General features: G+C 39.9%; 1 protein-coding gene across 1 annotated transcript; it reads left to right on the forward strand.

Moving 5' to 3' along the window:
• Positions 1-16: 16 nt before the first annotated feature.
• LOC310912006 (pancreatic triacylglycerol lipase-like) lies at positions 17-11,148 on the forward strand (the record flags this gene model as incomplete). Its single annotated transcript, XM_083866134.1, has 12 exons — positions 17-65; positions 832-986; positions 1,444-1,569; positions 3,560-3,694; positions 4,725-4,833; positions 5,944-6,063; positions 6,317-6,436; positions 7,890-8,008; positions 8,139-8,268; positions 9,245-9,356; positions 9,677-9,844; positions 11,085-11,148. The coding sequence occupies 12 exons, from the start codon at positions 17-19 to the stop codon at positions 11,146-11,148; spliced, it is 1,407 nt and encodes a 468-aa protein (XP_083722260.1).
• Between the last annotated feature and the right edge of the window lie 3,493 nt (positions 11,149-14,641).

Below are 14,641 nucleotides of genomic sequence, written 5' to 3' on the forward strand. Positions count from 1 at the left end.
TTTTCTGCTATTCCAGATGCTTGGAGTTTGGATTCTTGCCCTGTTTCTGCTCAGCACAGCAGAAGGTAAGCATATGGGGTTAGTGTTTGTATTGCCTTTCTATGCTGCTGTATTTTCCACCCATTTTCTAGGTATTATTCTACACCCTGGTGCCTTAAAACGTACTGATTGAGGTTAATGTTGTTCACTTTTCCATATAGGAATGGTGAGATGAGAGTATATATGTTGTCTTTCTTCTCCACTCTGGAGATTCTGCCCCAGGAGTGAGCAAGAAAAGCTGATGTTCCTATCTCAGAACAAAGCTACTGCTCTACTAAACATAGAGAGATATTTCTTGTGCTCTTATTAGTGATGTAAATGGGAAAAAAAGCCAGGGCCAGGGAGTGGAGGCAGTCTGATGAGGGCATAGCTTTGTATTCAGAAGAAAACACTGGCTTGTGTAGTATAAGACTTCTCATGCGAGCTGTTCAGCACAGTATCAATTTATTGCTGATTATCTGCAATATTTTGGCTTGGCATTAGGAGAAACTCACCAGCTGTCTCTGCCTTGGGCCCAGCAACAGCTGGGATAGGATTCCCAAAGTATTGCACAGGATACCGCAGAGGAACTCCTCTGAAGACTTCATTGATGAGCAATAGGGTGGCTTCTCTCCTTGGGGTGAACTGCAGCCTCTCAAGGTCTGGGAAAGGGCAACTGCTGCTCTTGGCTTTCTGTAAACTGTGGGATTTTTGAGGGGGAAAAAAGACCCCCAGAGAAGCCATACTTATGAGCTCCGACTGCTCCATTTCTCTGCTCATTCATACATCATTGTTTTGGTCTTCATTCCACAGGGGATGAAGTTTGCTTTGATAGGCTTGGGTGCTTCACAGATGACGTGCCATGGTCTGGGACTGTAGAGAGACCAATCCACAAATTACCCTGGAAACCAGAGAACGTAGACACTCGCTTCCTCCTGTACACTAGAGAAAACCCTGATGACTTTCAAGTAAGAGCTGTTGTGCTTTAAACCTAAGTGAATCACACACAAAAAATTGTTAATAAACACAGACTCCAGCTGTGTTCCTGAAAAGTGTTAAAAATGACCAAACCTCCACTTTATTCAAAAGATCACCTCTTCCAGCTCCTTGGCAGGATCCCCACTGAGAACTACTGGAAAACTGAGCATTTGAGATAATTTTTTTCCACAGATAAAATCAAAGCATGCTGAAGTCTTGTCTGCTCTAAGATAGGTGTCAAAGCTTGCTTTGAATGGAGATAGACATAAAACTTCATGTGCACTCTTGCAGATGAGTTCAACATTGCAAAACTTTTAAACACCTGCAGAGATAAGCACAGTTCAGGTCTTTACAGTTTGGAAAACTTATTTACAGAAAGCAGATTTAAAGGCTTATTAAGATCTTATCTATGCTAATTTTATTATTTTAAAATCTATATTAATATAGGAGGTGTCTGCTGTTGATAAGTCAACAATCGAGGCCTCAAATTTTAATACAAGCAGGAAGACCAAATTTATTGTGCACGGATTTATAGACAATGGAGAAGAAAACTGGCTGTCAGACATGTGCCAGGTAGGTACCCCAGGGACACCCTTAATTTGCATTTATAAACACATTCTTATAAATTGTCTGTTTTCTCTATTTCTAACCAATTTTTCTCATGGTATTTGTAGTGATAAGAAAGTGAAAAATAGTTCATCTTCTCAGATTGTTACCAAATTGAATATGTAGGTTTGCACCTTGAAGAAAGGCATGAGGTAAAATGCATTCAGCTTTTCTCTTTAGTGAAGTGAGAGAGAAGGAGATTTGAGTAAGTGCCATTTTCCTTGGTAAAAAGAACACAAACCCTGGAGTAACATACTGGCTAGGGTTGGGGTGATTCCAGAAATAACTGTAGACTCCAGATTAGTCCTGCATCCTAATTTTCCAGTCAAGAGAAGGTTTCTAGATGTGGAAGGTCTATCAGGAAGGTTTGGGCTGCCATGTGGGTGCTGGAGGCTGAGCACATGGGCTGGCCATTACCAAAAGCAATAAAAATGTAGAAATGTACATCCAAAGGGGACCTCAAGGGGAATATTTCAAACAAAGCTTTCAATCTAGGACTTGCTATGAGCACTGATTGTAGTAAAGCACTCTGCTATATTGATTTTTGTGCTCATTGCACAAATTATTCCTTAACCCCGTCACTATGCAAAGTGCAATTCCAGCTCGTGGTTTTCTCAAGTCCTCCAAACATGCTTCTAATTGCAGCTGGAGCCAATGAAAGCCCCTAGTCATGCAGCACAGAGCAAAATACCAGTTGATGTCACTTTGAGAATAAAGTTTTTCAACCATTAACACAACTACAATTTTTTGAAATAATTATTCCTATTTTATGTATGAGAATGCTATGAGGAACAATGTGAAACTAAAATCTAGGTATTTCGCATTTATTGCATCCCCTTTGCCTGCTTCTTTCTGATGCTAGATCAAAAGAAAAGAAAAATGATGGGTGATTGTTGGATTTGTCAGTTAATAATTTGTTTAAAGTATCAGAAGCAGATAGTTTTTATAATTCTCTGTCTTACATTTTGCACTCTCAAAATACAGGTTTGTTCCTGGAACTTCACAATCAATGAGATGGCTCACAAGTTTTTTCAGCTTGTCCTTAAATCCATTTGATCAATTTTCCAGGATGTAGAGGCATGAGACAAACCCTTAAATACTTTGTCTATTACAGTAGCCTGTGTTTTTTCACAATAGTCTAGTTTATATTTAGAAAAAAATTGGTCTCAGTGAATCTTTTCAGTAAAGAGTGGAGCAAAGGGGATTGTGAATACATCAATCCTCCTATGTGTATCTGTTACTTTCTTTCCTTCCCGTTTAGCATTAATCCTATCTGCATATTGATTTTTACCACTTATACTGTGGTCACAGACACTTTTATTGCCTTTTCTGTCCTTTGTCAGTTGTTGCCATATACTTAAGCTGCTAAAACAAAATACTTTTAGCCAAATAATCCAGCTCAGTGGAGAACACTAAAGCTTCTGATTCTCTGGCAAAGTCTCTGCCTGCATATGCGTATTTCCAAATAAAGCCATAAATCTGAAATGAAGAGCAACAGTTTATACACCAACTTATAAAGACACATTCTCTTTCTTACAAATCTGCATCAGAAAACCACTCTTGACTTTTACTACCAAAAATATTCTAATTTAATTTGAGTTAAAGTAGTACTTTTAAATCGCTGAAATGAATAGGTGCATAAGTAAAGCTCTTATTTAGTGTTACATACCAAGTTTGGTTGAAAATAAAATTTGAAAGTTTCATTATTGATATTGTTTTCCTTTCTGTAAAAAAATACTGCTCTGAGTATTTGAAATGCTTACTACATTGCATATCACCCTCTGTCAGCATTGTGTGATCACACAAACCCCTCTGAGCACACATCCATGCTACAGCTTTGGTTTTCAAAACATTCTCATAAAAGGTCACACAACATTTAGTTGCTGAGCCACAATAACCAACATGAACTGATCCCATACTGTATTTACCACGGTTTTACTTTTGTTTTACAAAACAGAGGATGCTTACTGTGGAAGATGTGAACTGTTTCTGTGTGAGCTGGAGGAGAGGTGCTCTGTGTCAGTACACCCAGGCATCCAACAACATCCGCGTCGTGGGCGCTGAAATCGCTTATTTCGTAAATGTTCTCATGGTAAGAGTCTGCTGTTTCTAAAGCTCTAGCTATAATACTGATTTTCAAAGAAAAACAGCTCTGGAACTTTCACAAATGGGGATGCAACCAGAAGAAAACATTGTTCTCTACTCCACGATTAGTTGTGCTGAAAACACTTTTTTTTTTTTAAGGACAGTACTGTGTGATAGCAGCAGGGCCTGCCAACTTAAGGAGAGGAAATACACTTGTAAAAATAATTTATACAAGAAATTCTCGTAGTACAGCCAAAGAGTTACTCTGTAGATGCTAACAAATGCAGTGTAAAACTTTTAAATATGCAGAAAAAATGGATATGGCAAACTTCTTTTTCATGGAGACAGAACCAAAGAGCTCACAAGAACACCAGAAAACCAGCTGGAAGCACTGGCTGCAGACAAGCAGGACCCACCAGCTGCCCCAGGGAAAGCTGTGCTGGACAGTTCCCAAACCTACAGGAGGTGCCCCCCTTTGCATCCAGTTTCACATGGGAAGTGAAGCTTGGTCTGAAGCGTTCTCTTAACCTAATTGCTTTCAACACAAATTTCCCATAAAAGAACTATAAATAACTAAAACCAGAGGGTGTGCTGGGTCTAGCAGTGCTCTGACCCTCCTCTCACTCTCCACATCTGCACTGCAGCAACTGAATTCCTGCCTAAAAAGGCTGAAGGCATCTCTCCTCTCATGGCCTCCCCAGCTGTGCATGGTGCTGCCAGGTGTGACCAAGAGTTCCTGCTTGGCCAACTCCTGTAAGCTAGACAAGCATTCTGTGAACCTAAAGGGGCCCTCTGGAATGATACAGAGCCTCTCAGGGCTCTTGACAGAGCTGTCTGGAGTTATAACAACCTCCAAACCAGGGCAGCAGCTGAATAAGGAGGTTTGGAAAATCTCTGTGTTGGACAAAAGTAACTGGCAACAGAGATGCTGAGATCCTACAGGAGTTCCTGGGTCAGCAGCCAAATTAGAAGTTGCTTTCAGCCCCTTTTAATTCTTCCATTTGCACAGCAAAGTTTATTTGTTGCTGTTTTGTCAGGATGACTATGACTACTCTCCAGCTGACGTTCACATCATTGGGCACAGCCTGGGAGCGCACGCTGCGGGCGAGGCCGGCCGGAGGCGCCCGGGCATCGGCAGGATCACGGGTCAGTGACTGCAGCCACAGCCACACCAAAGCCACCAAACAAAACCCTGCTGTCCCTTCCCTCCTCACCTTCCCTCGTGACTGCATCTGTGGGCTGCAGTGTAGTCAGGGGTTGTTGGAATATCATACAACTCAGCCCTTTCTCACTGTATCCCCCCAAGGAGCAGGGCTGTGGCAAGCAGCAAGAAAGAATGTGATGATTATTTTGCTTGCACACATGTTACAGAGCAAAGAGTTTTTTTAAACATGTTCAGCACTTCCAGAGTTTAAAGCTGTGGGTTTGATCTCCTTTTTCATCATGTAGGCAATGCCAAGGGCATTGTGCATTAAGCAGAGTGGTCTTTCATGCATAAAAGACAATTTTGGACATTATTGACAAAACCCTTTTCAATTGTTATTTTTCCTCAGGGATTTCAGGCTTGATGAAACTTGGACTAATAGTCTACAAAATTCAGTTTAAAAGAAAACCCAAAACATGCTGCCTAGGGACAAGAAGAGATGCAAGTATATGGCAGCAAAAACTGTGCAATTTGCAAGACTTTACAAGCATCTGAAATTGCTGCACCAATTTGGGAAGCAAATTGATTCAATTTTCTGCTAAGTTCAAAGCTCATTGCTTCAAAACTAGATGTTTTTCCCAAAATCTGACTGGAGTCTGATGTAGGCAGGGAGATTTCAACAACTCCAAGCAGGTGGGATGCTATCAGAACAAATTCCTCTGAGTACTCTCAAGCAAGGGACTCTAGAAACCACACAGATGGATCAGTTACTTGGGATGCAGAGACAGTAACTTCAGTTTGAGAAATGCTATTAAAGAGAAGTTCAATTAAAAAAACAAAAGTTAATTCCAAGTGTTGGCATTCAATATTGCCCAAAGTATGTAAAGCAGTAAAATTTAATAGGCTTCCCACAGGTGACTCCCTGGGAGAAAAGCCGCTTGGTAAGTGAGAGCACACATCCTCATTTTATTAATGCCTCTATTGCTTAGCTATAAGGAACCATAGGCAGCTATATTTGTGATATTAATTATATACAATCAATCAATGATATGTAAGATGATTCTACACCTACATCTCTTTATTTATACATAGCACAACTCTTTTTCTCTTAGGACTGGACCCTGCACAACCTTATTTTCAAGGCACTCCAATTGAAGTCAGACTGGACAAAACTGATGCAGACTTTGTTGATGTTATCCACACAGACTCAGCTCCCACAATCCCCAATTTAGGTGAGTATGCAGCTCTACTGTACTGATCATTTATTACTTACTGTACTGAATTATTTATGCCCTGTGGCACTTAAGTGTTGTGATAATTCACCAAAGTTTTGTGCTGTGGCAGAGCAGAACAAATTCACCACTTTAGTCACTAACAGCTCCTGTCCTAAAACACCATGCACAGGCAAACTTGAAGCCAGCAGCTACAGGTATGAAACAACATTAACTTAAAACATGCTTATTACCCCTGTTTCAAATGCTCCAGGTTTTGGCATACGCCCAGCTATAGGACACATTGACTTTTACCCAAATGGAGGAGAGGAAATGCCCGGCTGTGACAAGAACGCTCTCTCACAGATTGTAGACATCGATGGCATCTGGGAAGGTAAGTGTGTTGTCTGCATTACAAATTCAGGGGAAGGCCATCCCTCAAAGTGCAGCCACTTATCATCTTTCCTCAGTTCAGGTGTTTTACCTTAGCTTTTGGTGTATCCACCAGCAATGGCATCTGCAGACTGCGGTGAAACTGTTAAAATGCTCAAAACACAGCATTTTTTCCAGAGCTTATTAAAAATAAACAAGACAAAGGGTTTGCCCCTGGAAAATGTGTTTCCTCTAAAGGATCTAGTATCAGAAACAAAAGTTGCTGGACCTGTGCCAAAAATTTTGAAGGGTCTTTAACAACACATTGCATTTTGTGTCTAATTGCCCAGCAGCAGCAGCAGCAGCAGCAGCAGCAGCAGCACTGGTGGAATTGGGCAAAGATATTCACAGCTACTCCTGGGAGAGTGTCTCCAGATTAAATCTTCGGAGATAGAGCAATTAATTCGATTTCTTGTTAAATGGAGATTACAGATTACAATCTGAATTGCATTGAAGTGATGTCATTGTGTCTATTTTTAGGCAGCTAAAAAAATATTGGCATATAGTTGCTCAAATACACTGTTCTTTGTTGTTTTACGTGGTTATAATAAGATCCCTAAGTATCAGAGGATTCCTGTGTATCTTTCTAGGATTAAACTGCACATAAAATTTAAAAAATAAATTAAAAACTGCAAATATTCCTGCTGTGAGGATTTTTCAGTACATTATCTGAGCTTTTTCTTACACTACTGCAACACCTTAAACTCTGGGAATCCATTAACTGGTTTATGATAGCTAGCCTTTTACTCCAGGTTTTATTCAATGCAGCTGGAGGCATTACTTTTTCATTCTCCCCTCTTTTTTTTTGATAGAGTAAACTTGTTATCAATAATGGGGAATTAAGGCACAAAGAAATAACTCCATAGTATATGGTCTTCTTTTTAACCTAGAGTCAGGAAAATACAGGCAACACAAAGGAAAATAATATATTCATTATTTTAATTTTAAGAGTCTCCCTTTCTTAAGCACCCCCCAAATAATAATAATTTTGTTTTGAAGCCCTCAGCTGGAGCAAATCAGCACTGCCCTAGGAAGTTCACTGTTCACTGTTAAATACTTTTCATTTGGTTTTCTTTTGTTATGGTAATGAAACTGTTGCCTACAAAAGACCTGCTTCAGGCAGCTCTCGTTTCTATTGTTAAACTCGGTCAGATTGCTTGAATAAGTGTTTTCTGAGGGACAGGGGCTGGGCTGAGCTGCACAGTCGGTCTCCATAAAGCATTTCAGGTTTGCATTTTATACCTGTTGAGCCAGTGACATTCCTTAGGGTGTGAGTGCATCAGTAAAGTTCCAACCTGAGGTTTGATACTCCAAGGACTGTGACGAGGCTTTTGAGGAGGAACGTCAATGACATGGGTTTCTTTCCTTGAGCGGTAAGAGAAAAGGAAAATAACCTGGGGGGGATCTTCTTGTAGGGACTCGGGACTTCGTGGCTTGCAATCACTTGCGGAGTTACAAGTATTACTCGGACAGTATCATCTACCCTGACGGATTTTTAGGCTATCCTTGTGCTTCATATGATCTTTTTCAAGAAGTAAGTATTTCTCAGAGCTTCAGGATGGACCCCATTGAAAACACGGTTAAAAATAAACCCTTTGACTAATTTTTTTCTTTTCCTTAGTTGGCTGGGTAATGTTATTAATAGATATATTTGTTTTCACTAGGGAAACTGTTTCCCGTGCCCAGAAGGGGGATGCCCAAATATGGGTCACTATGCAGACAGACACAAGGACCAGTTTAAAAATGATTTCGTGAAACTTTACCTGAATACTGCAGAGACCAAGGATTTTCCTCGTGAGTTTTGAATGCTTCCAATGCTACATACTCTTTGTAAAAAAATTATTTTCCTGTCTGACACTTAACTTTAGCAGATGAACAGATCTCATCACAGTGCAAAAGTGTCTTCTGTTCTTCATGCTTTTTCCTCTTTTGCTCCACATTAATGCCAGTTTGGGGCCCTACAGTACAAGAAAGTTGCTGACAAACTCTAGAGTCTAGTGGAGGTTACTAGTGGAGATGTTTAGTGGGTTGCAAGGTTCAAGGAGAATAGAGGAGAGACAATGCACAGAAGCTGCAGAAAGGCAATTTCTTATTAAATAGTATGAAAATTGCAGTCATTATAGCAGCAGTTAAATGCAGGAAGAGGGGCCCAGGGAAGCTGGGAAATCTCCATCATTGGAGAGGCCAAAAACTCCATTGGACAAAGGCCAAGAACAAGCTGATCACAGCGGGTTTCAGAACTGGATGGACACAACGACCTCCTTTACAAGCTCAGTTATCCCAAATGCCAGCTCTCACAACACACTGCTTAGTTTGCCCCTGTAAGTGCTATCCAGAATCTTCTTGATCTCCTTTTGCTAATTGCACACTGAAAGGAAGTTCCCACCCACAAAAATTATTTTCCTGGAGCTTCAGAATTTTTTCATGCTGCTTAGATTTCTGTATCTGTATTTATCCCTAACACCCCTTTATTTCCAGCTTCAGTCTGTATGAAAATCTTCAAAGTGCTGAGATCTGTATTGTATTTATGATGATATGGACTAGTTTTCTCTTTTTTCTCTCCCAGAAAGTTACACAAATATCTTCCATTTCTCATGGTGATCTCATTAGGATGTAATGACAGATTTGACTGACTGGTGTTTTGTATCTTCTGGTCTCAATTATACTGTAGAGATGGGAAAACAAAACAAACAAAAACCCCTAGAATTTGATATTTTGGGGACTGTTTCTCCCTGGGTACAGTCTAAATCACTGTATTTCTTCTGTGTAGTTTGGAGGTACAAGATAACTGTGACCCTCTCTGGAAAGAGCAAAGTAAGAGGATATGTAAATGTTGCCCTGTATGGCGAGGATGGGAACACAAAGCAGTACCAGATCACCAAGTAAGTTAAAGATTCAATAGACAAGAAACTTCTTCTATAACCCTTTATTTGCATTTGTAAATAATAATTCTGTTTAAACTGATCTTATGAAGAGAGAAACAAAAAGACAGCATATTAGGCCCACCTGCCTCTGAAAAACAGTGATTTGGGGTGAATTACATCAGAAATCTGTCAATAATGTTGCTACCATATAATAGGATAAACATTGTCCCTCTGCTAAATTTCTACCCTCTTGCCACCACAGCAGAGCCTTTGACAAGACTGGTAATTAACAGTAAGTGTTGCCATGCCTCACATCCATAAAATGCTTTTTTTCACAGGGGTACCCTCAAACCAGACAACAGTTACACAGCCTATATTGATGCAGATGTGAATGTAGGAGACATTACCAAGGTTAAATTCCTTTGGAACAACAACTGGATAAACCCAACTTTTCCTAAGCTGGGGGCTGAAACTATCACAGTAGAAGTTGGAGAAAATAGAAAAGTGTAAGTATATCCATTTTGAAAATCTTGAAAGTTACTGGAGAAGATAGGTGACAAAATTATAAGTAGAGTGGAAGCCTTTTCACAAGAAAAAACTATTTAAGGCATTAAAATGAAAAGGTTCTCCAGGAAACCTTTTATTTCCTTCCTTTCAAGACACTGTTCATCCATAGTTCTATTGACCACTATTTCAACCCTTTGCCTTAAATAACCTCAAAGAAAAACTGGAAATCTCTCCAAGCTTTAGAAAAGCAAACTTTCTGTATAACCCTTTGGGTGAGAAAAATTAATGCTGGCTTGGGTTGTCAGCATCATTCTTGCCAAGCTCCTACTGTTCACAAAACCAGATTATTTGTGGGTCTGATTCACTGTCAGCTGGAACCAGCCAAGTATTCCATTGGTATTGATGACCCCTAAGGTCATGATTGACTAAAGAGGATGGTGATAATAAACCCACCCTTCCAATGAGGAACACTAACACTTGGAGCCTGCACTGGAAGCCTCTATATAAAGCTAAGGGAAAGAGGCTAAAATTGATTCCTCTAGACTTCATGAAGTATGGCTTGGATGTTCAGATTTACTGATTTACTGATCCAGTTTTACTAATTTTCCTGGATTTATAAACACAAATTCCTTCATTTTCTTGATCAGTTATTTTATTTTATCCACATCGTGAGTTGGTATCTAGAACAGAAGATGCAGTTTAAATTTTAGACCTATTTTCAAATGCACAGTTTAAATTCCATCACTTAAAAGACAACGTGGGAGGTGGAAACAGTTTCAAGGAAAGTGAAATTATTACAGCCAAGCAGCACTTGGACTCAACTTAAAACAGAGGTACTGACTGGTTGTAGTTTCCAGTCACCAAAGCACATTGCTGAATACACAAAGTGTTTTTCTGTGGGTAGGAACTCACCCTTCTACTGACTTGTGGCCTCTGCACAAGTGTTTGTGGCCTCTGCACAAGTGCTTGTGGCCATCCCTATAGAGATGGTAGCACAAAACCTGGGGAAGAAACCCCAAAACTGAACAAAAATTAAAGCAAGGCAGGCAATGAAGCAGAATGAATACAGCCTACCAATGCTTTCCCCAGCAGTAATATTTCAAATTTAGAAGCTCAGGGTTTGTTCCATTCAGCTGTCTCAAATGACAAATCAGGTTGTGTTAGCATCAAAATAAATCCACTTGTATAATTTCCACAACTGCTGACAGCTCAAGGTGCTTGTATTTACTTTATCCTCAGGTACCGTTTCTGTGGTTCTGGGACCGTGAGGGAGGATGTCCTGCAGACTCTGACTGCTTGCTAAGAGCACATTCCAATCCCCAAATCCTTGCTACCAATAAAACATTGGAATCTGCATCTGCAATACTGGTGGTGTGTGTTGTTTGGGGTGGGGTTTTGCTGGTTTGGGAGGCAGAGTTTAATTTGGTGGATACCTCTCTATAGACAGAATTTTTAGAGTAGCTTTAGGAGTGAATGTGCCAAAGACCTGTTGAAGAACTTCCCTGCTTTCAGCCTGTTTCAAAATAATTACAAGCAAGAGGAAAGGGGGCAGGTAGTGAAACCAGATTAATTTCCATCCCCATGTAATCCTGCCTCGTGTCCCTCAGTGTTCTGGTGGACAAGGGGGCTGTGTCTCCTCTGCTGCCAGAGAAAGCTCATCCTCACTGATAAAACCTCACAGAACTGCTGGGATCTACTGCTCTTGGGAACCTTCTCTCTTTCTCCTGATATTCCCCAGACCGGGGCACTCTGCTTTTTCTGTCTCTCTGGGTGACCTTTCCTCACCCAGAACACCCTGTCCTGAAGGACATCAACCCCCCAGCAAAGCTTTAGATTCTGTGCAGTGGTGGAGGTGGAAACCAATTTATTTTGTGTTGGAACACTACTTTTCTAGTATAGGGAGGAAAAAAAAAAAAGCAGAGTTGTTTTTGGGTTTTCTCTCCCTCTTTTTTTTTTTTTTTTTTTTTTTTTTTTTTTTAATTGAATGCATTCTGCCGGCTCTCACAGAGTGATGGGAAGGAGATAGGAGATGTAAATAGTAGACAAGGAAACATCAGCACTGAAGATTAGCAACCTATGGGCATGCTCTGGCCTGAAGTAAGTTCTTTATATAAAAGCCAAAGTGTTCCTTGCTTTAACACAACTGAAGAGAATATCCTTCAGCAATTTCAGTTTTAGTCAGAGACATGCAGGCTTGCTTTTATGTTTAAAAACCTTCTAAATTGTACATCTGCTTCTTGCCCAGATGAAAAGGTACTATTTTATTTAGCTTAGATGTATGGAAGAAGTTCTGTATTATAGGAGTGTTAAAACTGGCACAGGTTGCCCTGAGAGGTGGTAGAGTCTCACCTCTGGAAATACTCAACACCAGACTGGATGAATTTGCTGAATTCCTGGAGTATTTCCCCTGTTACATTCCTTCTCCCCCTGTGCAGCTCCTCAGGCAGCAGCAAGTGCAGCAAGCACACAGCAGAGTTCTCTTTGTGTGTTTTCCTCCCAGCCTATGCTGCCCAGAAGGATACTTAAAAGCTCACATTTGTTTTGTCTCCAGTTTTTCTCAAATGTGATCAGTCTTACAGTGGTAGAATAATGGAGTCAGGCCTAATAAATGCAAGAATTTTGAGTTCTTTGTCCTGCATCAGGCTCTGCTAAGTCCAGCTCTGGGTAGCTCCTGCAAAGCTTTCCTTGGCTTTCCACAGCTGCACGGCCACAGTTGGGCAGAAGGAAGAGGTTCCAGCCACAGGAACAGAGGCTTTCACACTTAATCCAGTCCTGAGAGGAACACAACCTTCTGCAGGACGATAAACAGCTGTGGGTTTATGAATGGCCAGTCTAATGCTGGGTTTTCAGGTACCCCCATCCCTTTGGCATGCCCTGCTTCCTTCTGCCTTCTCTGTCTCTCCCAGGATTTGGTGTCCTGATCTTGGTGCCTCCTGCTGAGGAAACCTCAACAGGGTTATTAACTTCCTAACACTGCAGAAGAGTTTCTCCTTTGTCTTTTGTTCCATTACCTTGGAATAAGCAGATTCTTGCCTACACAATTGTTTTGACAGTTATGATATTCTCAGCATTATCCTTTGCCATAGCCACTTCAGCAGCCCATGTAATTTTAACAAACACCTAACAGAATCAAGACGTTAAAGTTGACAATAGCATAATAAAAAATCTCCTTTTAATAATGAACTGGAGCTGCCGTCATCCTGTTTTAGCAGAGTAAAATCTCTCCCCCCCCCCCGAACACTTTACAAAGCTATTACATAAAATGCAATGTTAAATGAACAACAAATTACTTTCCCTTTAGCTAGCTTTTAATGCTAATGGTGCTATTTATTCCTGACCTTTTGAAATATTAGATTTTTTTTAAATGGCAACATAAAAAGAATTCTTGTTTGAAAACGCGAGCGACTTTGAACCACATGTTATTACTTGTAAGTATAGCATGCACATGCATCGTTCATTTCAGTGTCCCATTTAGGGCTAATTGGTATATATTTCAGTTGACATATATTGTTCTCCTGCAAACGTGTCAAATTCCTTAACGATGGCAGTGACAAAAGCAGAACGCTTGAGATATATAAATTACGCTCTTTACCATATAATCATTCTTATCTATTGGGAATGGTATTTGTGACAAACCACGTTCAAAAATACACAGCAAATTGATTATTTTTTTTCTTTTTTTTTTCTAACTTTAATATCGCACCATTCACAGCAAGTCATTGATTGCATCCTTAAATGTAGAAATGTTTTGATTTTTATCTGCATCGTTTTTCGGCTTTTGAAAAGCTCACTTTATTTATTAAAGGAAGAGTAGCACAGCGAGGATCCTAAAATGTATCTTTTGTTATCAGCATAAGAAAAAAAAAAAAAGGCTGTAATTGTGGATACAGAGTGAGTAATTTGGTGAAAAACGCTTTGTGCTATAGTTTAGGTTTTATAATTCCTCCCAGAAATTACTATTATTTTGTTGGTGGGCAGCACTGCAAGAAGAATTTTAAATATTTTAAATATGGGAGCAACTTGGGCCACGTATTTCTGTTACATTTTAGATTACCGTGTGCGATGCATTTTCCCCCTTTATTACAAATCATCTTAGAATTAGAGAAAAAAAGATTAAAAAATCGAAGATTTCATGTGACTCTAATTATTACTGCAATATAGCAGTGCTCATTGTTGTCTTTAGACAATGCTGTCCACAGTCATTACTTTGCTCCATAAATCAGCGGCGTAATGAGGTTCTATCTTTCAAGAAATATGTGAGCGTACCTTAATTTGGCATTGATGAGTTCTCCTTCCCGAATCTCCAGAGGGTTTTTTTAATCTAGTTTGTCATGTTAGAGCTTTCATCACCTAGCCCCAGCTGACAGTGTTGTGGCTGCCTATTTATTTCCATACCTTCCTGGGATGGGTCCTCAGAGGTTGCAAATAGGAATTTTATGATGTTTTGCCCTGAAGGCTGTTTTTCTCTTGATTGGAGTGTAATTCCCAAATTGTTTTGCCCCACCCTCATCCTTCAGAAGTGTGTACTGTGTGTGGTTGTATTAAAGTGTGGGAAAAACAAGGTTAAAATTGTCATAATCTTGTTGCTGATATAATCTGGGAGCAGTTTCTTTGACAAAAGAGATATTTATTGGAAAAAAATACCATTTTTTTGTAGAAGAAATTATATAACAAGTTCAGATACATTTTTTTTTTCTTTTTTAAATTTGAAGACAAGAAAAAGGTTAGATGTATCCCCATTCTTAACTGGTCAAAAAAGGTCAGCAAAGGGCAGAGGAAGAAAGGAGAGGACTGAT

The sequence above is a fragment of the Zosterops lateralis genome (genome assembly GCF_965231275.1).
Source record: "Zosterops lateralis genome assembly, chromosome: 8".
NCBI classification, from domain to species: Eukaryota; Metazoa; Chordata; class Aves; order Passeriformes; family Zosteropidae; genus Zosterops; species Zosterops lateralis.